At 39.4% G+C, this 22479-nt stretch overlaps 2 protein-coding genes across 2 annotated transcripts in view; one reads left to right on the top strand and one right to left on the bottom strand.

Moving 5' to 3' along the window:
* Positions 1-13171, top strand: part of LOC122663308 — a 69787-nt gene extending 56616 nt beyond the window's left edge. The window contains exon 17 of the mRNA XM_043858994.1: positions 11753-13171. Coding sequence (XP_043714929.1) covers positions 11753-13024 — 1272 coding nt within the window. The 3' untranslated portion in view covers positions 13025-13171. The remainder of the gene's footprint in view (positions 1-11752) is intronic.
* Positions 13172-17313: 4142 nt separating this feature from the next.
* On the bottom strand, positions 17314-18836 carry LOC122667134 (pentatricopeptide repeat-containing protein At2g15980). Its single transcript, XM_043863337.1, has one exon. It carries the CDS (start codon positions 18814-18816, stop codon positions 17341-17343), a length of 1476 nt encoding a protein of 491 aa, XP_043719272.1. The 5' UTR covers positions 18817-18836; the 3' UTR covers positions 17314-17340.
* Between the last annotated feature and the right edge of the window lie 3643 nt (positions 18837-22479).

The raw sequence follows: 22479 nt of genomic DNA, 5'->3' as shown, positions 1-22479 counted from the left end.
TGCGGCGGTGGAGGAGAAATGATTGGGTGGGGAGGTAAAGGTTAAGTGTTCTCCAAACGTTTAAGCTATGGCAGGGGATGTGGCCTTTGAACCAAACTAAGTTGGACTAGGGGACAGGGGGTATGGTGTCTAACAAAGTCCCAGGCTGAGGAGGAGCTAAAAGCCCCCCATTAGGGGAGGGGAGGGGAGGGGTGGGGAAGGGGGGAGAGACGCCCAGACCTGGGTGAGACAGGGAGAAAGGGGGAGGGGGAGACCAAGAGCCTAGGGAGATGATTGTGGAGAGGGGACAGATTTAGGAATACCAGAGGAATAAACCGAATGGGCAGGTATGATGTTGTAAAGGACTCCAAGGGGATGCCAGGAGTCCAGCCAGAGGGAGCTAGAAGTCCCATCAGCGATCGCAGAGGAGGTAGCAGAAAGGGTTAAGGGACAGAAGAGAAGGATTTTGTGCCAAACCCAGGAGGGGTCTACGGGATGGGGGACAGTCCAAAAGTAGTTATTTCTAAGGAGATAGGAGTAGACCCAATTGACCCAAATAGAATCGTGCTTGTTAGAGACCTTCCAGATTAGCTTGAGGATGCCAGCAATATTATAGTCGTGGATCTTGCGGATACCGAGACCTCCTTCAGATTTTGGGAGACAGGTAGCTGCCCAACTAATCAAATGAAGGACTTTAGAAGATTCCTTTCCAAAGGAAGGAGCGGAAGAGTTATTCCATGGCTTTGATGGTGGATTTTGGAAGCTCATAGATTCCACACTAGTAGATGTAAGAGGATTGAAGGACTGATCTGATCAGTTCAACCCTACCTGCAAAGGAGAGTTTGCCACATCACTCTTTCACATGGCAGAATGAGAGCCATGGTTATGATGCATTTGTCATCATGTATGGTGACAACAAGATTTCCCCTTTTTTATAGTTTCTTCTCCCTTTTCTTTTGTTTATTTTTTTAAAAGCATCGTCTTTTTCTTGTGAATCTATATGGAATATTTACTATAAATAAAAGAGTTCTCGATATCCCTATCCTTGCCGACTCGCCCTTATCCATAAATTTTGTCAATGCCATAATTTGAAAATGCAATAGGAAGTAACTGGAGGAATGAGCTGGCTAGTTTGGGCTTGAAATAAAAGTAAATAACATTATTGCAGCCTTAGAGAAAGTGTAAGATTATTTAGCTTAGATTCAAAAGAGCAACTTAGAATCGGTTTTAGGTCGCTAAAGTTGATTTCTATGAAGGAATCAACTAGTATGGATGCAATGATGAAAATGAACAAACTCAGCAAGGTAGTTTTCTAATCACTCTAATTGATGCAGATTGATCAGATCTGATGGATCTGATTGGTCTGCACACTTAATGGTATGGAAGAGAGCACGATCTGACAGCTAGATGTGGACCAGATCTGATCTCAAATCTAATGGTCAGATCTTAAAGAACAATTATTAGATTTGAATAATTGATTTCCATTAAAAAAAATCAGACAAAATAATCTAATTATTTGAAATTGATAAGGTGGAATGAAGGAAAGAGAAAATACCTACTGATGGTTAAAGGAGGGAGAGAAGATGGAAGGGAAATAGGACCTGATCTCAAGAATTGATTAAAGAAAGAAGGGGTGAAAGGAGTGGTCAATGGATGTAGAAGAGAGAAGATCTTTAAAAAAAATATCCTTCTAGGACATGAGATCGATGTGAAAAGTGAAAGGAGAAATCTGTATTGTTGCACAAAGATTGGAGAGAAAGTAGGAGAGAAACAGGGGAGAGAGAAATATAAACCGTGGTAAGAAGAGATGAGATAAAAGAACGAAAAGAAAGATCTCTTACCAGATTGAGAGAGAAAGAGAAAAGAGATGCAAGTTTCCGAACACAAATTTCAATCCAGTATCCCAAATCGTTGATAGGGGGTTGTTTATATTACTTATATATGAAAACAGAACTAAAATATCATAGATTGACTCAACTACTAAGACTTGTCTAACTAGAGAACTAAGGACTCTAAATTTCACTAACTCAAAAATAACAGTGTAGGATAAGATTAATCCTTATCCAACTACCACTAACATGGGACCCACTAATAAAATAATAATTTTTTTTGCACCCCTTTAAAAAACCACACCTTTAGGCTTTGTATTTAAGTTTTTTACAATAATAAAACCCAAATCTGTACTAAAACCTGGACCAAATTTAAATCGAGCTTTAAACTGGGCCTGCATTATTCCCTCGTTGTTAGAATAGACTTGTCCTCGAGTCTTATGATGAGGACAAATCTCCACCACTCGATCAAATCCACAATTGTCAGTTTTTATGGTACAATGATCCAGTGCATCTCACGATCAAAATCAGCAATAACGACTTCCTTACATCCAAGATTTGGAATTCCATTTCCTTTGAAATCTACTCTAAATTATTGTCAGCTCCCTATTCTTTATGTAATGACACCCCAAGGAACAGACTTATTGTTGTCTCCTGGGGTGTCCCTAATGTTTCTTTCTCTCCTTCAGCCGTCTCTAGCTGAAGTTTGGTTTAGCCGTGGGCTTTTGTAGCCCCCTTTGGGGGCCCCTGTTTTCTTTCGTTCCTTGGTAATGAATTCTTTATTCACCCAAAAAAAAAAAGATTTGTGGAGGAAAAAGGAAATCAACGATCCCTATTTCTTCGAATTGTGTTTCCTCAATTGGAATCATCTCTTGATTATCATCGAATTTTCTGCCATTGGATCTTCTTCCCCTTCTGATTCATTTTCTGAAGCTTCTATCATGCCAACGCTGTATCACATAGACATTTAGTATAAGATCAAGTAGTTGATCCTCAAATCTCTTCTTACTATTTTTCCGTGCGAAGTTGAAGCGTAAGAGTTTGAGATTCGAACAAATCAAAATCAATCGCCATAGGATTTTTTACTCCAATACCAAACTGATGCAAATTGACCAGATCTGATGGATTTGCTAGGTCTGAGAGTAATGGACCCACTAATGGTATGGAAGAGATCATGATCTGACAGCTAGATATGGCCAGCTCTGATCTCAAATCTAATGGTTGGATCTTAAAGAAAATTATCAGATATGAATAATTTATTTCCATAAAAAAAACCAGACAAAATAAACTAATTATTTGTAATTGGTAAAGTGGAATGAAGGAAAGAGAAAATACCGACTAATGGTTATAGGAGGGGGACTGAGGGAGAGAAGATATCAAAAAAAAAAAAAAAAAAAAAAAAAGGACCTAATATCAGGAATCGATTAAAGAAAGAAGGGGTGAAAGGAGTGGGTCAATGGGCGTAGAAGAGAGAAGATCGTGAAAAAAAAAAAATCCTTCTAGAAGATGAGATCAATGTGAAAAGAGGGGGGAGAAATATGTTTTGTTGTACAAAGATTGGACTTTGAAGGGAAAGAAAGGAGAGAGAAATATAAACAATGGGAAAGAAAGGAGAGAAATATAAACAATGGGAAGAAGAGATGAGAGAGAAGGAAAAGAAAGATATTTTAGGCTACGTTTGGTAATGGTCTGCGGAACGTTCTTAGACGTTCTTTTGATCTCCAAGAACGGAAAAACAGGTAAGTGTTGTTTGGTAAAACGGTTTGTTCTATCGTTCTTAAAGAACGAACCGGGCAATATTTTGGTTTGTAGAATGGGATTTACAGAACACCTCAAATTTGTTTTTCATTCTCAAGAACAACTTGAGACAGCCCAATACAAACCTAAAAAGGGAAAATAACTGATAGAACTCAAAGGCCTTCACATCTTCTCTGCATCAAAAGCCCGTTCTTCAATCTCTGTTTCTCCTTCTTCTTCTTCTTCAAGGCTTTCCTGCATAGCGGCATAGCCCCACAGGCAACTTACACATGGCAAAGACGAGCAGGTTCACAAGCCTGCAAGGGAAGCAGCAACATACGGCGGAACACTCTGTGGTTGTCCCTCCGGCGACCTCGGCAAATCAAGTCTTCTGATTCGAAGCTTAATTGGCCAGTGAAAGAGGGGTGGAGATTCAGTTCATGCCAGATCAAATCACTCCCAAAGTTCCTGAACTGCAGGGATTTTATCTGCTCTAGATTCACTAATGGATGAGTAAACTTTTTTTATATCCCCAAAATTTAGATCTTGAAAAAAAAAAAGAAAAAAGATAAGTAAACTTTTTTTTTTTGGGTAAAGAAAGATAAAAAAGTTCTTGTAAGGTGTTCATTCCAGAGATGTAGGAGAAGAAACAAAGAAGTATTATGTGCGATTTCTACCTGGGCATAAGATTGGACGACAGATGCAGTAGTTGCAGAGAAAACAGTAAATTTCTTGTATAATTCCCAGAGGATTGGAGGATGAAGTTGCAGAACAATTGAGAATTCTTCGAAAATATGAATGAAATCAGAAATTTCATGTGATGGAAGGAAAGAGAGCTCTGGTACAAAGAATTGACCTGGAAGTCTGGAACTGAAACAAGTAAATCAGAAAATAGAACTCTCCAAGACTCCGACACCTGAAACGAATCTAAATCGAAGTCAGGAACTTGGAATCGGAGAAAAGCAAGAGAGAGAAAGAGACCAGAAGAGTATCAAACCCTAAGAGCAACCATGGAAGAACAGGTTTTACCAAACAACATTTTTGTTCTATAATTGTCCCGAAACATTTGTAGAACAAATTTGCCAAACAGTCATATACATACACAGAACGCTGTTCCAGACCAAAAACGAAAAAGAGCGTTTCTGGTCAAGAACGGGTGTTCTTTACGAAGACTGTTACCAAACATAGCCTTACCAGATTGAGAGAGAAGAGCTGAAAGTTTCCAAACCCAAATCTCAATCCATTATTCCGAATAGTGGGGAGGGGGTTGTTTATGTTAATTTTAGAAACAGGATTAAAATCTTCTAGATTGATTCAACTACTAACACTTGTCTAACTAGACAGCTAAGGACTCTAAATTTCCTAAACTAACAATTTAGGATAAGATAAATCCTTATCCAACTATCACCAACATGGGACTCATTAATTTATTAATAGTTTTCATGCACCCCCTTAAAACCCCACCTTTAGACTTTATATTTCAGCCCATTACAATAATAAAATCCAAAAACTAAAGCCCAACCCAAACCTTTATTAAAACCTAGACCAAATTTAAACTGAGCCTTAAACCAGGCCTGCATTATTCCCTCTGTGTTAGAATAGACTCGTCCTCGAGTCTTATAATGAGAACAAATCTCCACCACTCAATCAGTATCCACAATCGTCGACTTTGATGGTACGATGATCCAGCGCATCTCACGATCAAAATCAGCAACGATCGGCTTCCTTGGATCCAAGATTTGTGGAGGAAGAAAGAAACCAACGGTCTCTATCATCGAGCCTTTCTGCCGTTGGATCTTCTTCCACTTTGGATTTGTTTTTGAAGCTTCTATCATGTCCATCACTTTTTCATGTAGACATTATGTATTATTGGCAAGCTCTCGAAAACTCAATCAGGGATCAGAACTCTGTCCTTAAATCTCTTTGTACTTTCCATATGAGGTTGAAGTGCAAGAATTTGAGATTTGAACAAATCAAAATCGATCGCCATAGAATTTTTGGCTCTGATACCAAACTGATGCAGATTGATCAGATCTGATGGATTTGCTTGGTCTGCGGATAATAGGCCCACTAATGGTATGGAAGAGATCAGAAGTTGACAGCTAGATATGGGCCAGATCTGATCTCAAACCTAACATTCAAATCATAAAGAATAATTATCGGATCTGAATAATTGATTTCTATAAAAAAACCAGACATAAAAAGATAAAATCATTTAATTATTTATAATCGATAAGGTGGAATGAAGGAAAGAGAAAAGGAGGCAGTTTCCCTTCACCCACAGTGAATGGAGAATTTGCTTTAGGGTTTGGGTGTTTTGGGATGGGTAGCGGGAAAAGTGGGGAGGTCATTACCGACTGTGTACAGTAGGGGGCAAAGTAATAATGACCGTAGATGGGTGGTGAACCCTACTACACTGGTGAGGGAAAACTTTCTCCAACAGAAAAATACCTAGAGATGGTTAAAGGAGGGAGAGAAGATGAGATGAAAAATAGGACCTAATATCAGGAATCGATTAAAGAAAGGAGGGGTGAAAGGTGTGGTCGATGGGTGTAGAAGAGAGAAGATATTTTAAAAAAATCCTTTCTAGAAAATGAGATTTATGTGAAAAGAGGGAGAAATCTGTTTTGTTATAGAAAGTTTGGAGAGAAAGGAGGAGAGAAATATAAACCCTGAGAAAAAGAGATGAGAGAAGGAAAAGAAAGATCTATTACAAGATTGAGAGAGAAAAGGGAGGAGAGAAATGAGCTGCAAGTTTTTTTTTTTTTAAAAAGCGTCCCAGTGCACGAGGCTCCCACTACTGCAGGGTCTGGGAGAGGCAAATGTACGCAGCCTTACCCCCTGCTTCACAGGAGAGGCAGTTTTCAAGTTTTGAACCCGCAAGTCCGCAACCAACAGGTTGCAATAGCGCAACTTAACAATTGCGCCAAGGCTCGCCCACTAGATGAGCTGCAAGTTTGCAAACAAAAATTTCAATCCATTATTACAAATCGTGGGGAGGGGGTTGGTTATATTACTTATTTATATAGAAACAGAATTAAAATCTCCTAGATTGACTCAACTATTAAGACTTGTTTAACTAAACAGCTAAGGACTCTACAACAACAACAACAAACTCAGCCTTATCCCAACTTAATGGGGTCGGCTACATGGATCCAAACAAAGGAAAACTGAGGCCAAAACAAAAAAAAGGGGAATGAAGAGATGGGAAAAGAATGATGGGAAATGAGATGAGAAATGAAAAATGGAAAATAAAAGGAAAAAATGAAAGATGAAAGTGGGAGGAAAGGCACAGCCCAGCAAGTCAGGAGAATCTCAGCTAAATTGGATCTGCTACATAGATCCTTGCCTTCCAATAGGCTCTATCAAAGGTCATACTTGGAACAAGACCTAGAATATGCATGTCCTTCCTCACAACTTCTCCCATGGTCATTTTAGGCCTGCCTCTAGCTCTTTTAGCTCCTTCAATCTGGATCATATCACTCCTTACTGGGGCGTCCCTAGGCCTCCGTTGGACATGACCATACCACCTCAAACTACTCTCTCAGAGTTTGTCATTGATACGATCATTCCTTACTTTATCCTTCCTAGTTTTTCCGCACATCCATTTTAACATCCTAATATCTGCTAGACATAGCTTCTCAATATGACACTTCTTAACTGCCCAACATTCTGCCCCATACATCATAACTGGACGTACAACAGTCTTATAGAACTTTCCTTTCAGCTTTAAAGGAACACATCGGTCACACAGCACTCCGGATGCACCTCTCCACTTCATCCATCCCACTTTAATCCTCTGTGAAACATCATCATCTATGTCACCTTCTTCATTTATGATTGACCCCAGATATCTAAACAGCTAAGGACTCTAAATTCCCTAAACTAAATCTAAGACTAACAACTTAGGATAATATTAATCCTTATCCAACTATCACCAACATGAGACCCACTAATAAAATAATAATGTTCATGCACCCCCCTTAAAACCCCACCTTTGGGTTTTATATTTCAGTCCATTGCAACAATAAAACCCAAAACTAAAGCCCAACCCTAACCTATGCTATCGCCTGGACAAATTTAAACCAAACTTTAAACCAGGCCGCATTACTAATCCAATGCCTTAAAACTGATACTGCAGACAAAAATCTTGAGTCTGGCAATTCACTGCTTCACCAGTTTGATTATTCTGTTCAACAGTCCGCACACAGTGGGATTCACAGCTTTTCACTTGGAAATTCAGGAGCATAATGGGACACACACATAGGTCAAACTTGTGTGGACCTCTCTCTCTCTCTCTCTCTCTCTCTCTCTCTCACCAGTGGGTCCACAAAACACATGTGAAATGGTATAAGATAGTCAGATACATAAAGTTGCATTATTAATTCAATTTTTATGCTGCAGTTGCCCTTGATTTGGATCCTTTAGCCTTCATGTTGGTTGAGTAAAAGAAAGGTCTTTTTCTTTGTGTGGCCAAAAGTTTCCTTTACCTTTCCTCTATGTGTTACTGATGGAATAACTTAGGCCAAAAGTTCAACTACAACAACAGATCCCAACTTGTATTAGGGAATAATATGAATTTTTTAATGTGATAATTGGTGTAGTTAATTCAATGAATGAATCTTTTAGTGAAAATTCAAATACAGAGATGTGCCCATGAATTTTATTTTCTAAAGGTTTTGCAAATCTGGCACTTGGTACCCATTTCACATTCTGACACTTTCCATTATTAATGCAACATATGCATTATTCTTGTGGCAATTGTCCCAGAGAAGTTGGCTTGGGTGGCCAATTGAGGTGGTCTCCTGTTGTGGCTATCCAGATTGACCATTTCATCCATTCATGTAGCATTAGTGTTGTGCAGGGAAGAATTGTAGATTTACCACAAATCCGGACCTGAAGCCCCACTCATTTTTCTTACAGAAAATGGCTAAGAAAACTTCTGCTATTGAAACTGACTTTTCATAAACACAATCCTGAAGTATTACTCTTCTAGGTAATTGCTAAGACTACCTTTTCTCCTTGCCCATGCACCTGCTTATATCCAAAACTGGTTGGTTGTAGGCTAACTCCAGGGCCCATTTTGGTTTCCCTGATCCTGAATCGAGTAGTACCTGGATGCATCCAGGCATGAGAGATGTTCCAAGTTGCTGATATTATAGAGACACAAGGGACATTATGACATGTCCTCAACCTTCACTGTGACCACATTACTGCATGCAAGGCCTTGATTTGGTCCCAATACTGATGTCAGATTCTGACATACGCACATGTATCAATGCTTTATGGGTATCTATGATCCGTCACAAATGGCATAGAGGAAAACTAGGCCAAGGTTCGAGGTCTCGGTTTCAGACCTGGTTTTGGTCAGGCTCGAAACCAAGTTGTCTCAGCTGAGATCCAAGATTTCAGCCGAGTTGGTGTATTCTTTTTTATTTTTATTTTTTTTCAGCCCCTGGTTTAGGTGGCCATATGACCTAATCAGATCCCGAAAATTGTAGGATAGCATATTTTAGGCCCTATAAACATAATGGAACCCTTAAATTTAAAAAAAACTAACTCAAAATGGTAGTTTGACTTTTGACCTATGGTTGGTAGTCTATGCTGTATATATACAGTGATATAGCCTATCTCATACAATCTTTAGTACTAGAATACATATAATTCAAGTAAAAAAAAACCTAAATAAATCATACAAACATGTTAAAAGACATGAAATTATAAGCCACTAAATTAATCACATATCAAACATTATTTGTTACAAAAGAGTCAAAAGGGTGACATATATAAGACTATAAGAGTGAACAATACAAGCCACAATGTTAGTGAGTCACCTAGTATTGGAACGAGTGTCGGGCCTGATCAAAACCACTAGAATGTTGTTGATGCCGAACCAAGTTTTCTCGTGACTGAATCACAAAAGTTGGTCATGTCATAGTGTGACTGAAGAAACAATCACAATCGTCCACAGCAGCCTTATAGATGGAATTGTCAACATACTGGAGGTACCCTATATCTCTGAACCGTGCAGAACTCAAGCGAGAGCCATTGCTACTAGATGGTCCATGGGGAACTGGAACCGGCTATATGGTTGGGGGGTTGGGAACCCGAAGATGCTGTCCACAATACCTGACCCGGTGTGTGACTGATCCTCATACTCAGGACAAGAGGGTAATGATGATGAAGAGCCAACCTGCCCGAACTGACCATACCTCCAAACCAGTGCTCCCCATGCCATATGGCCCATATGGTGCACGCCATTGCTCCTCATACTTACCACCCTCCCTACTCATACCTCCTGACACTGATGTCCATGGACTCCAGAGTATCATCTTGCTGCTCAAGTGGTGGTACAAATACGCAACACGGGCCTCTTGAGCATAGTTTGAAAACTCGTTTCGTTTCGGTGTTTCGGGCTGACCGAGATATCTGAAATTTCGAATATTTCGGTCGAAATTTTGCATTTTTCTGTTATGTTTTGGTAGGTCATTTCGGTGGGTTTTAAGCCAAGTTAAGGCCTGAAATTTCATGGAAACCCTATTTTAGGCTATATAAACACATTTAAATGTTCGAATTGCAAAACTAGTCACCCAAAGTGGTGTTTTGGATTTGCACCATTGATTGGCAATGTACAGTCGAATCCTAATGTATAACTTAGTTAATTACACATACACATTGTTTAAGACTTTAAGTACTAGAGGACATAATAAATTAGTGATTAATAAGCAATTTAAACAAGTAAATTGACTTGGAAGTTGGAAACATAAAGTGAATGACTCATAAGTCATAATATTAAGTACAATAAGTAAATAACAAGTTAAGAAGATGATATCAATATGACAATATCCCCAATAGTCCAATACAAGTCAAGTAGTCATCTAGTGACTCAAATGTTTACAAATATTCTAATAATAATTACTCCGACGTCCAGGATCGACCCCACTCATAGTCCGATGGAGCCGACATGCATTGTTCTCCGACTATAGAACAAATGAATGCCACGTCATAGTATGGGAGAAGAAACGACCGAGACTAACAAGGAGAAAAAAACCCAAAAAAACCAGAGCTTGTTAAGTCTTGGTCGAAATTTCGACCGAGACTAACAAGTTTTGGTATTTATAAAGCTACTTTTGAAAAAGGAATCTTGATATCTCGCGAGATTTTGATTTTGTCTTTGAGATATCGTGAGATGGTCAAAATTTCGACCAAATTTTTGCATTTGTTTTTATTCGAGCTTGTGTTTCGTTTCGGTCAGGTCGAGATACTTGAAATATTCGAGATCTCGACCGAGATTTTGCGAGATTTAGTACTATGCTCTGGAGTAGCCTGTAGTCCTTGCACATGTGCAGGCACATGCACCGTGGTCATCATCCTGTGTGGTATGAGTATACTAAGTCTTGCCTGTAAAGCACATCGGCTCCGGCTCTGGCTCAAGCTGGGACTAGTACCTCTCGCGCAACCCCCCATCATCACCAACACTGTCATCACTGGAATGCGACCACTTGGGGTCATCCTCATCATCCTTGCCAGCCTGAGACTCAAATGGTCGTGGTGTCTGTGAATGCACACGGCCCTCGCCCCTCTCCTCCTAATGGTGTTGATGTGCAGCAAATCTCCTCAAATGGCGTTGTTGAGTGATAAGATTACTTGTTCCAGACGAGATTGGGTGAGATTTGGGCAAAAAATGGGGTTTTTATGTGTTTTTCTTCAAAACCCACCAAAACCACCAAGAGCAATTGAGACTGGTCGAGATTGGTCTCGTTGAGACAAGGTATTTATAATAAGGGTTTTTAGCAGATTTCGGCAAGATGCCGAAATCTCGGCTGAAACCATGTATAAACCTAGTATCACATGTGGTTTCGTATAACCTTTGTCCAAACTCCAAACCGAGAAAAATACCAAGATCTCGTCAGACCTCGAACCATGAACAATAGGGCCTGTGAACTTTTTGTATTTTATATTGTAATATTGCTCCCTCCCCTCCCCACCCCCCCTTCCTTTTTCCCTGGTTGATTCTATTTCCAGATCGATGATGGCCTTTTGCATTGTTTTGGCAGTTACATCTTTTTTTTCTGTTTAAGTACATCATGCTCTATTCTGCTCTATTGTATTTTTAGATTAGATGTTGGTTAACATTCTTATTATACAAAACATATTATTCTAGTGCTTTAGCTGCCTCTTTCTTATCTAATACTGAGCACCTCCAGGTTCATCAAATTGCAAGAGCCTTCCGAGATAGATGGATTCCCCGTTACAGCAGAAGGATTAGCTACTTTGACAGAGATGATAGCAAGCTGGAGCCCCATAGCGGGCCGAATAGCAATTGGTTTGCATCATCATACAAAGGTTGGCATGATCATGGTCTGAGACCTTCAGAAGTAATTAATTGCATCAGTCCAGCAACAGTTGCACCAACTCCTGTCGAAACTAATACCCAGGAGGGCAGTTCTGCACCTCCTGTTGGCAGCTGTCCAGCTAGTGGGACAAGGAAACCCAAACGTAAAAGTCGCTGGGATCAGCCTGCAGAGATGAAAGACAATCCACCACCTCAGCATAGTGAAGGGAAATTTGAGCCAAGCTCAGGACAGGAAATGGATCCAAGCCCACAGAAGCTTGAGATCAGTGAGACAGTGCAGGACCAGTTAATCGATGTTAACAAAGAAAAGAACGCATGCAATGTATGTGTTCAAAATCTTCCTCAGCAAGATGAAGCTACTACTATGGTTGATGCAGTGCAGAACATCCCAGATGTGCCACCTGGCTTTCCATCTCGTCCTAATGGTCCAGCAGGTCCATCCAATGTTGGTACAGCTGATACTGTCAGTCTTTTCCCACAAATTGCTAGCCCTTCAAGCTGTGGTTTTGAAGTGAATACGACACATCCACAGGAGAGGTTCCTTCCTTGCTTGCATGTGTCATATGGTATACCATTCCACCTTGTGCAGCAGTTGGGAACGCTCCAGACAGGAACTATTGACTGTTGGTCAATTGCACCCGGTGTTACTTTCCATCCCTTCCCGCCGTTACCTCCATATCCCCGTGAGAAAAGCAATCCTCTATCCTCACCATCTTCTCCTGATCCTATGGTGGTGGATGGACATGGAGGAGTCCAACAGCCCAGCCACCGTGTGGCAGCCCATAACATGGATCGAAGCATTCCGAGTATATCAGGGGCTAGACCAGATGGGTCAGTTACCAGAGAAAATAACCAGGATGATCGAGTGAATGATTCATCGTATGGCTTTGGGAGGAGGAACTCCAGGCAGCAGATGTGGAATGAACATGTTACCCCAAGGCTTCCCTGGAGAAGGAATAATTGGGGGTTCAAGGGGAACAACTCAAGAAACAGAGTGTGCAGTGTAGGAGTAGGACATGTAGGAAATGAGATTCGGGGCCATTGTTCACAAGGTGTAAACAATGGAAGCGAGGATGTTTGCTCTTCTTTCCATCAACATACGCAACACCAATATCAGCATTGAACGAAAGCTGTGAGAATCCCTAGTCTTTCCTCTCTTCCCTTTCTTTTTATTTTAATTCTTTATTAAACAGGCTCTATAGTCAATGCATATACCCAATTCAATTCAATTTCTTCAATTTCTAAACCAACAGCTGAGACCTGAGAGCAACAGTTTAAAACTTCAATTTGCTTCTGTTTTTCTTCCTTGGTTATAGATCCATCAGTCTCACCCCCTCAAAGTTGTAAGGTTTGTATAGATAAGACAAAATACAATACTCCAGATGTGTCAAGATTTTTGTAAATAGAACATTTGCCCAATTTTCTCGGCTACTTTTGATGATGTCGATCTCTGTTCTGTTTCACAAGAAGTCAATGTGATGATGTCATAAACATGCCAGAGAATTTGGTGAAGGATTTTTTTTTTTGAGTACTGCCGCAAAACATTTTTTTGCTTAGCAGTAGCAAACCTTACAATAATGTAATTGATGTAAATTTGATATTTATGGAGTAATTACCCTCATCTAGACATCTTATACGTAAAAATCACAATTCCTACAAGGAATCTGACAGAAAAAAGTTTGGTCTAACCTCATCTTTTTTGCTTGGGGCTCATTTGCTGAGGAAGTTGTGGTGTGGGATGTGGGATGTTTACAGGGTGGGAATGTTCTCAGATTTTCCCAGGAGTATTGGAATATGAGGCGTTTGGATGTTTGGAGGGGGGGAAGTTATCTGACTTTCATGTATTTTTTTTGTCTTTCTCCGCTCCCTTTCAAAATACCATCGATTTGGTAGGAATATCAAGAGAAAGAGGAAGTAATTTCTGTGAGTCCAATGGTCCATGCGATCTGTGGCTATGACTGGAATGTCTGCCCCATTTGTGCTGATCAAATTTGAAAATTGACAAGATCTGCAACCTTATAATTTGTGAAGTTTGAAAATACTATCGTTTTCAGACTTCACAAAGAGAGAGTTGATTGTGAAACTCCTCCCATTTGCTCGAACGGACACTGAAGTAAGCAAGGAGGGGTTTCACAGTCCTCTCTCTCTCTCTCTCTCTCTGATTTGAGCATGAAAAAGTTAAATTGAAGAGAAATCTGGTCATATCCTTTGATCCAGTTCCAAGTGAACAGGACCAATTTCCTACTCCCCATTTCCCAGACTTTTTTGCAATAGTATGTTAGGGTTTCTTAGTTTTCTCATTCTTAGTTGTTAACTCTACGTAGAATTGAATGGTAGCTTTGGACTTTACGTTTCCATCATTGTCTAATTCCAACAAAACAGGGCTATTTCAGCCTTCAACTTAAGCTCACTTTGGTTGGATTTCGATTTCAATATCTCAGGCTGGTTGGTATGATTTATGTATCCAATTTCAGAAATTTTGAAATCAAGTTGAATAGAAATCTGGAAATAGCTGGGGATCCTTTTTAATATTTGATTTGTAGATCATGTTAAAATGGAACCATAATGTTATATGAAATTATGGAAATTAGGTAATTTTAGCTTGCAGATATTTTTATTTATTTTTTGGTCAAATGCGAAAATTTTATTAAAAGAAATCGGCAGCAGAGAAACTCTGGCCGGTTGGGAGATTTACAAGCTTGCAAATGAATTTATTGCAGCAATGAAATTTATTTTTAGATTGGATTGATGTAAACCCAACAAAACAAACTTGGCTTTTGGTTGGATTTTATTGCATTTTCAGACAATATATAAGTTGTCCAAAAGCCAAAATAATAAAACACCAATATGTTGTAAAACTAGAAGAGACTTCTGCAGCATTTGGTATGCATTCTTGGAACGCATTCAAAGTTGATTTAGCATTCTCAGATGATAAAAATAGTTTTTTTTATTGTCTAAGAATGCGAAATCAACCTAGAATGCATACCAAACACAGCCTTAATTTGGTCATTAATTAAGTGAGTTCTTGAATTCAGCACTTCACATCCAGCTTGATTCAATTGCAGCCCTAGTGGTACCTCTTAAAGTCTAGTGACAACTTTATATTATATGATGAGTAAGCTTTTTCTTTTCCTTTCTTTTAAATCTCCATGAATAAGAATTTGTTAGGGGGAGTGGGGATCAGCCAAGATAGAAGAACACAATTATAACCATGTCAATGGTTAGCAGCCACAGGCAGACTACAAGGTTGGTGCCAAAATGGAGTGAAAATCATAAAATGAAATGATTGCTCTCACAAGTAAGGGATCAAAAGTGCCTACATTTTTCTTTGAATCCTTTTTGGAGGTAGATTTCCTTCATTTTTTACTTCTATCAGATTCAACCCAATCTGAATGCTTTAAAAATATATGGTTGGATTTTTTATTTTTTATTTTGATAGACCTTTAAAGAAGCCTTCCCTTCACTAGAAATTATCTTCCATGTGGAATTCTAGTTGGAATTAAAGTTTTTGAAATTAATTTTCACATCAGCATCTACTCGTCTATAAATATTTTGTCTGCTCATATTTTTATATCTTAATACATAAAGCTTTAAAGATTGTCAAGGAAAAAGTAGTACTGAAATTGTTGGCGAATATACAGTGAATATAGTCCTGTAACCAGTGCAACAAATATCATATTGGATCTGGCTGATACCCGATTCTCTCCATACACACACACAATTTAGTTCACTCCTGGGTTATATCGGTATTGTATCTGGTTGATACCCGATGCGATACCGTTAATTAAATCCCTGGTACTGGATCTTGCATCTGCCACTCACTAATGTAATTGAATAGGTTTTTAGGAATGCACCAATGTATGTGTTACGATCTTGCTGTCCCACATCGGAGAATAATGAACTCTAGTGGGTATCCCACATCGGAGAGTAATGAACTCTGGTGTGGACTAATATAATCCTGGGCACCCTCACCTACCGAACCGGTTTTGTGGGCTGAGATCCAGAATCATATCAGTGGTATCAAAGCGGGCTGTCATGTCTACGGGTCGAGGCACCGGCAGGGGCGACCTATGGAAAGGGCTACCTGGTGCTCGAGGGGTCCGGAGTGAAAGCCGCCATAAAGTGGGCTGCCGGGGACGTCGGTCCGGAAACGTGGTGGAATGTTACGATCCTGCTGTCCCACATCGGAGAATAATGAACTCTGGTGGGTATCCCACATCGGAGAGTAATGAACTCTGATGTGGACTAATATAATCCTGGGCACCCTCACCTACCGAACCGGTTTTGTGGGCTGAGATCCAGGATCATATCAGTATGGAAGAATTTGCACATCACACCAATGGTGATACAGAAAATACTATCATCCACATGGAATTCGCATGGTAAGAATAATAGAGGAAATAATTTTATTTTTTTTAAAAAAAAACTCGATGTGAAAAGGAATAGTACTCTCGTCAACTCCCATGATTCACTTGGGGCAAAGATTTCAATATGCATTTCTTGCATTTTACGTGTTTGGACAAAGGCTGCAATTATATCGAATACATTCATGTAATGATTTATTCGTGCTAACAGCACAATCCAATGTACACCCATACACAAGAAGAAAAATCCCAATCAAAACAAGAGATTAACACTAGAACCCTATTACATGAATTCCCAAACTTCATCTTGGAAGGTTTGTAGTAGACGGCAGCAATTGAATACTCAAATCGAAAGTTTTGTCTTTCATTTCTCATCCCACCTGAGTAGAAAAGATATAGATTAAAATTGGAACAAAAACAGAAATTCAATTCAAATTCAAATTCATCACTTGAACTCTTGCCCTATTCTCAACACCTGAAGAGACGACTGCCACTCTATGTATGTACCTGTAAAATTACACATCACTTGAACTCTTGCCCTGTTCTCATTAACTAGCAGTGGAAAAGAAAGTAGAAAAATGAATTAAGGACTAGACTTACTGGACTATCTCAATACAATTAAAGATAATGTGAGAACCATTCCTAAAAACGAAAGTTCTGCAGTTGGATTCATGCGGAAGAACGACAACTCCATTTCTTTCCCCCAAGAAGATTGGCATGGTATGACATGAAATCAATTGCATTCTCTTCCAAACAAGTCTCACTTTCTGGCTGTCCAAGGAGTAAGGATGATGATATATATATGCATGATTATTTCAAATGCTGAAAGCATGTAAAGACATTTCTGTAATTTCCATCCAAAAAACTATGCTTCAACAATTGAAACCTATATCAAGTTCTACACCACCCAAGGGGGTATAGCTCAGTTGGCAAAGACAAGTATTAAGCTTATTCAAATTATATTACTTTCAAATTTTACATATATAAATAAGTATATAACTGGATGTTGATGACCAAAGGCAATAGAACCGGAGGCATGTAGAGAAAAAAAGAAGCAAATTTAGTCTACTTCCTGCTACAGTCCAATGTCAAGCATCTCCTTCATCAAATCTCTTGCTTTTTCCTCGTTACCCTGTTCCCTGTACCCCTCGATGAAACATCCATAGATCTCCGAATTTGGTTGAAAACCTTTCCCCACCATCTCTAATTGAAGTTGCAATGCTTCTTCCATTTTACCTTCCTTACATAAGGCTCTTATTAGAAGCTCATAGCTCGTTATACTTGGAAAAAAATCTTGCCTTTTCATGACATCCCTTAGAAAACCCAAACCTTCATTGACCCTACCTCTACCACATATCACTCGTACCACTTTATCGATTGTGGAAGCCTCTGGCCTGAAATCTTTCCTACACATATCCTTATATAAAAGGACTGTAGAATCGATATCCCCAATTTCACAGTATCCTTTAATCAGATGCTCATAAGTTAGACAAGTTGCTTCAATTTCACTCAATGTCATATCTCGGAAAAATTGTTCTGCCCTTTCCATTTGACCATTCTTGCAGAAACCACAAATAAGTGTGTTATAAGCAGTAACATCAGGCTCAACCTGTTTTTTTCGCATTTCTTCCCATAATTTGAGAGCTTCAGTTATCTTGCCTTCATCACAAAAAGCCGCCATTAAAGCACTATAAGAAAAGACATTTGGGGAACAATTGAACTTGACCATTTCAACCCATAACTCTTCTACCTTCTCCATCCTCCCATCTTGATAAAAGGAAAGCATTAGCGTATTGAAAGTCTGCACATTTGGACGAACTGTAACCCTTAATTTACTCCTAATCTCATCATCAAACCCAAATATCTCCTTGTAAAATGCAAAGCCAGCATCACATCCTTTTAATTGGGAAACTGACCGTATCAACAAATTACAGGTGCTGATTGTAGGATAAATCCCACGGGAACGTAGCAGCCAAACAATCGCAGTTGCTCGATCAATCTTCCTCGACTGCAAGCATGCCCTGATCAGCAAATCAAAAACAAAAGGAGCCGAATCACAAGACCTGTATGTCTTCACAAGGGTCTCAAAGATCTTAGGAGGCTTTGATGAAATGTCTGGGTCATCAAAGTTGTTGATTTCAGATAATCGAATGGCAGTCTGGATTAAGGATTGTGCTAAGGATTTGAGGCGAGCTCTAGCAAGTACATGAATGATAGTGGAATAAGAGAGTAGGTCATGAGTGCAAAGAGACTTCTCTGACCAAAGAAAGAACTGGAGGGCAAGACGAGGATTGTTTCTGATATGGATGATAATTTGAGAAACCTCTGTTGGTGAGAAGCCATCAGGATAGAGGGATTTGATGAAGTTCCATCGGCTCTTTGAGCGCTGTTCTCTAAGAATCGAAACAACAGATGAAATTAAGGTTTCGTTAGGAGGGTTTTGATCTGATGGGGATGATGATGGCAAGGAATGGAAAGATAATGAGAAATTGATGGAGAATTGTCTGTATGGAGAGACTGGTAGACAGCGATGTCCTTTCAATATCGCCATTTGGAAAAGCTCAACAGGAAAACAGCCAACAAGAGGTTATCTGCTCTCAACATGCCCACTCACCAAAGCTCTGGAGAAAGAGAAACAAGCTAAAGAGGCAAAATAGAAAAATTCTTCAACAAAAAAATCTCTATTGGTCCGTCTCGTCTTTGCGCAGAGGTCATGCCAATCTCCTCAATTAACAGCTCTCATTTTTCCAATCTGAACCCAAAAACAAATAAAATGAGTTCATCATATCAAAGACCACATGATATCAATACACACATGACAAAGGAATTTAGTGGAAGAGACCTGATGTTTGAACCAGTAAGATCAGCAAAAGAGAATGAGTTGTCACCATAGTTAGTAAATTCGGAAACGGCAATCAAACGGGTACGGATACATATGGCAATTAAATGGACTACATAGCAATAATACTTTTCAAAAATCCGGCCTAATAAAATATGTACAGTAATGATACGGTACGTTATAATACGGTTGCTCCGGGAGTAAAAATTACAGGCATATATTCACAATACAACAAACATGTACATCACCTAATAACCAAATAATAGCATGTAGAGCATGATTTTATTAAAGAAAGCCCCACAACGGAAATAAACAGGATATAATAGCCGAATACAAAATAGAAACACCATAAGATGAAACTGCAAGAACCCAAACACGCAATTAAACAGCCTAATCAATAAGGACATTTCCCCATCATCAATCATTCATGTGTGCAATTCATTTGTAACAATGAACATGCAAGAACACAACTATAGGAGTTAACATGGCAACGAGAATATCAGCTTTTTGGCTTCAACCGAAACTGCAACCAAAAGCAGCCAGACAAAATCTGAACAGGAATTCAGCAGTGAAAAACAAGAAATGCATACCTATTTGAAATCATATGAGGTTCTAATGTCAGATTAAGCTCAAAGTGATCTGAACTACATACGCTTCCATACTCCATTTATAAGCTACTTCTATAAAAAAACAGATAAATTTTTGGAAAACAGTCTGTCCCATAGCACGACAACCACACAAATAAATGACAATTAGCAGCTCCAAAATCCATGCTCAACACCTACAAGGTATTGGCACCGCTGTACTCACAGGCTTGACAACCCAATCAAATTTCATCCCCTGGGTTGTTCCTCTATCGAGAAATCAACACCCAAAATCAACAGCCCAAATCATATTTGTTTCTCTCTATAAGACCATTAATAGCTTCAAATGGTTAGCTCTTTTAATATTTTTCTAGTAAAGGAGAAGAATAAACACGCAATGACGCATAATTACCTGGGTCTGAAGGGGAAGGAACGTAAGTCTGATGAGAAGTAGCAGAAGCCCAGGGGAAACGATAAAAATCGGAAGTTTTATCTCTGCTTCTTATTTATCCCATCCCGAATTGCCATTTACACATCCATGTTCCAACTCCCATGAGGCCATAGAAACAGAGTCAACAAGGCAAGGGAGTGAGAGATAGACTAACAGAGAGGAAGGGGCCACTGCAATCCACAGGAAATGGAGACGCAGAAGAGGAAGCGGGCTCAATACCCTTAGATGGAGAGAGGAGGTTCGCCGGAGTAGCCGCTGCAAGCCTGCAACCATTGCCGAAAGGGATTTCGGGTTCCAAAGTCCACAGGATTCTTTAGTTGGAACCGTTGAAGGAAGAGACTTAGGGTTTGAAGGTTTGGAAGAAGACGAGATTCAATATTTGGGGTTTTTTGGAGTTTTTTTTTTTTGGGTAATTTACATATACCACCCCTGAGGTTTAACGAAAGTATAATTTTATCCCCCAATTTTGGATAATTCTGCGTATCCTACACCCATTCCGTCAGTTCATGACTAAGATGTAAATTGACAAAATTGCCCTTGGCAATTTAGGGCTTCAAATTTGGGGAAAAATCCCAAATCTGAACCCTGCAACTCGTCTTCCTCCCCATTCCACTTCTGCTTCTGCCAACGACAATTCGGTGACATTGTCGTCTTCACAAGGGGGTTTCGTCATGTCTTCTATTGAAGGAGACTTGGACTTAGACGCCTCATTCCAGCAGCCCAGCTACAACCCATTCCTATAGGACACGAGTGGGATTGGTGAAAGAGACACCACCGTTCACGGAGATAAAGTAGAGACAGCCATCGTCCCAGTCGCCGGCGAGACTGGTTTCTCATCGCTCCCAACGTTTCAGGTGACCCCGACGTTCTGTGTGCAGAAATCCGAGGACTCCACAGCATCGACGTGGGATGTAGAGAATGACCCTTTCGCACCATTGCCTACCCAAACGGATCAAATTGTGGGTAGTTCCACCAGTCATCAGCAACACTTCTTACGTGAACAGCAGTTGTGGTTACAACATCAAAACAAAATCATAGCCAAGCATGCAAATGTAGTTTGATTGAATCCCACCCCACCCAAACAAAATTAAGGATAAAGAAAACATTTTTTTTTTATTTTTAAGCAAATATTAAGCTCGCAGGGCGAAAATTGAAGTACAATCTTGAAGAGATCCTTAGGAAAGAGGACTCCCACAATAGAGTGGGCAAAACACTTACAGAGTAAAACACTTACAGAGTAGAAAAAAAGTTGTTGCTACACTGGTAATTTAGCCTGATCCTGATTTTCACTGATCCAATACTGCCTATTCACACTTACATAGTAGAAAAAAAGTTGTTGCTACGAATTTGGCGTCGTCGGTGAAGCAGATGGATTGGGAACCTGGGGTTTTAGTAGAAACAGGGTTACATTCCTTGCCTGTGACCCCATTAATTATTGTGTTTGCAGATTTCTTCATCCATCCGAGCATGTGATCGAAGGATCGATTCTCCATGACGAGCACTACAATGGTTTTGATGGGTTGTTGAGCGGCAGAAGCAGAAGTGGAATGGGGAGGAAGACGAGTTGCAGGGTTTTGATTTGGGATTTTTCCCCCATTTGAAACCCTAAATTGCCAAGGGTAATTTTGTCAGTTTACATCATATTTTTAATGTTGTTAGTCATGAATTGACGGAATGGGTGTATTTGTTAACGTTTGTAAACAGCAGAGGGATACACAGAATTATCCAAAATTGAAAGATAAAATTATACTTTCGTTAAACCTCAAGGATGGAATGTGTAAATTACCTTTTTTTTTTAAGCAACGTTTTTAATATATATACGTTTTAGACTTAAATAATACGTGTTGAATACGTCATCTAATAAAAATCTCACATTTTTCACCGCATTTATACGTAAAAATATGTCTTATTATTAATGCATATATATTCATATATAATACGTAAATTTATTAACTACGGTTGTCAATTGTCATCAGGGATTATCGGTCGGTCTCAAGCAATACTGATGCAATATCAAGATCGTTTTAGATCCAACAATTTTACCCTTGGTTTTCATTAAAAATTTGATTATATTACATTTTTTCCCTTGGTTCATACAAATCCATCGATTAGGAATCAATCAAAAATCGATATTGGTCTCTATCAATACCAATATGTATCCTCCAATCCAACTGATCCGATACCAATTCCTCAAACCATGGTTGTCACGTTAGACTCCAAAGTTTAAAGTATTCCAACTCTTTTTAAGTGAAAATCACAACAATATACATCAAACACGCAACACTGGGCATATGCAAGCCTACACACACAGTTTTGCACACGATTCCAACCGACCCCTAG

The sequence above is a fragment of the Telopea speciosissima genome, chromosome 1, assembly GCF_018873765.1.
Source record: "Telopea speciosissima isolate NSW1024214 ecotype Mountain lineage chromosome 1, Tspe_v1, whole genome shotgun sequence".
NCBI lineage: Eukaryota > Viridiplantae > Streptophyta > Magnoliopsida > Proteales > Proteaceae > Telopea > Telopea speciosissima.
The sequence above is the reverse complement of the archived record's forward strand: the minus strand, read 5'-3'. Positions and strand labels throughout refer to the sequence as shown.

Excerpts from the sequence above, each read along its gene's own strand:
- LOC122667134 (XM_043863337.1), bottom strand. The coding sequence starts at position 18,816 with ATGGCGATATTGAAAGGACATCGCTGTCTACCAGTCTCTCCATACAGA.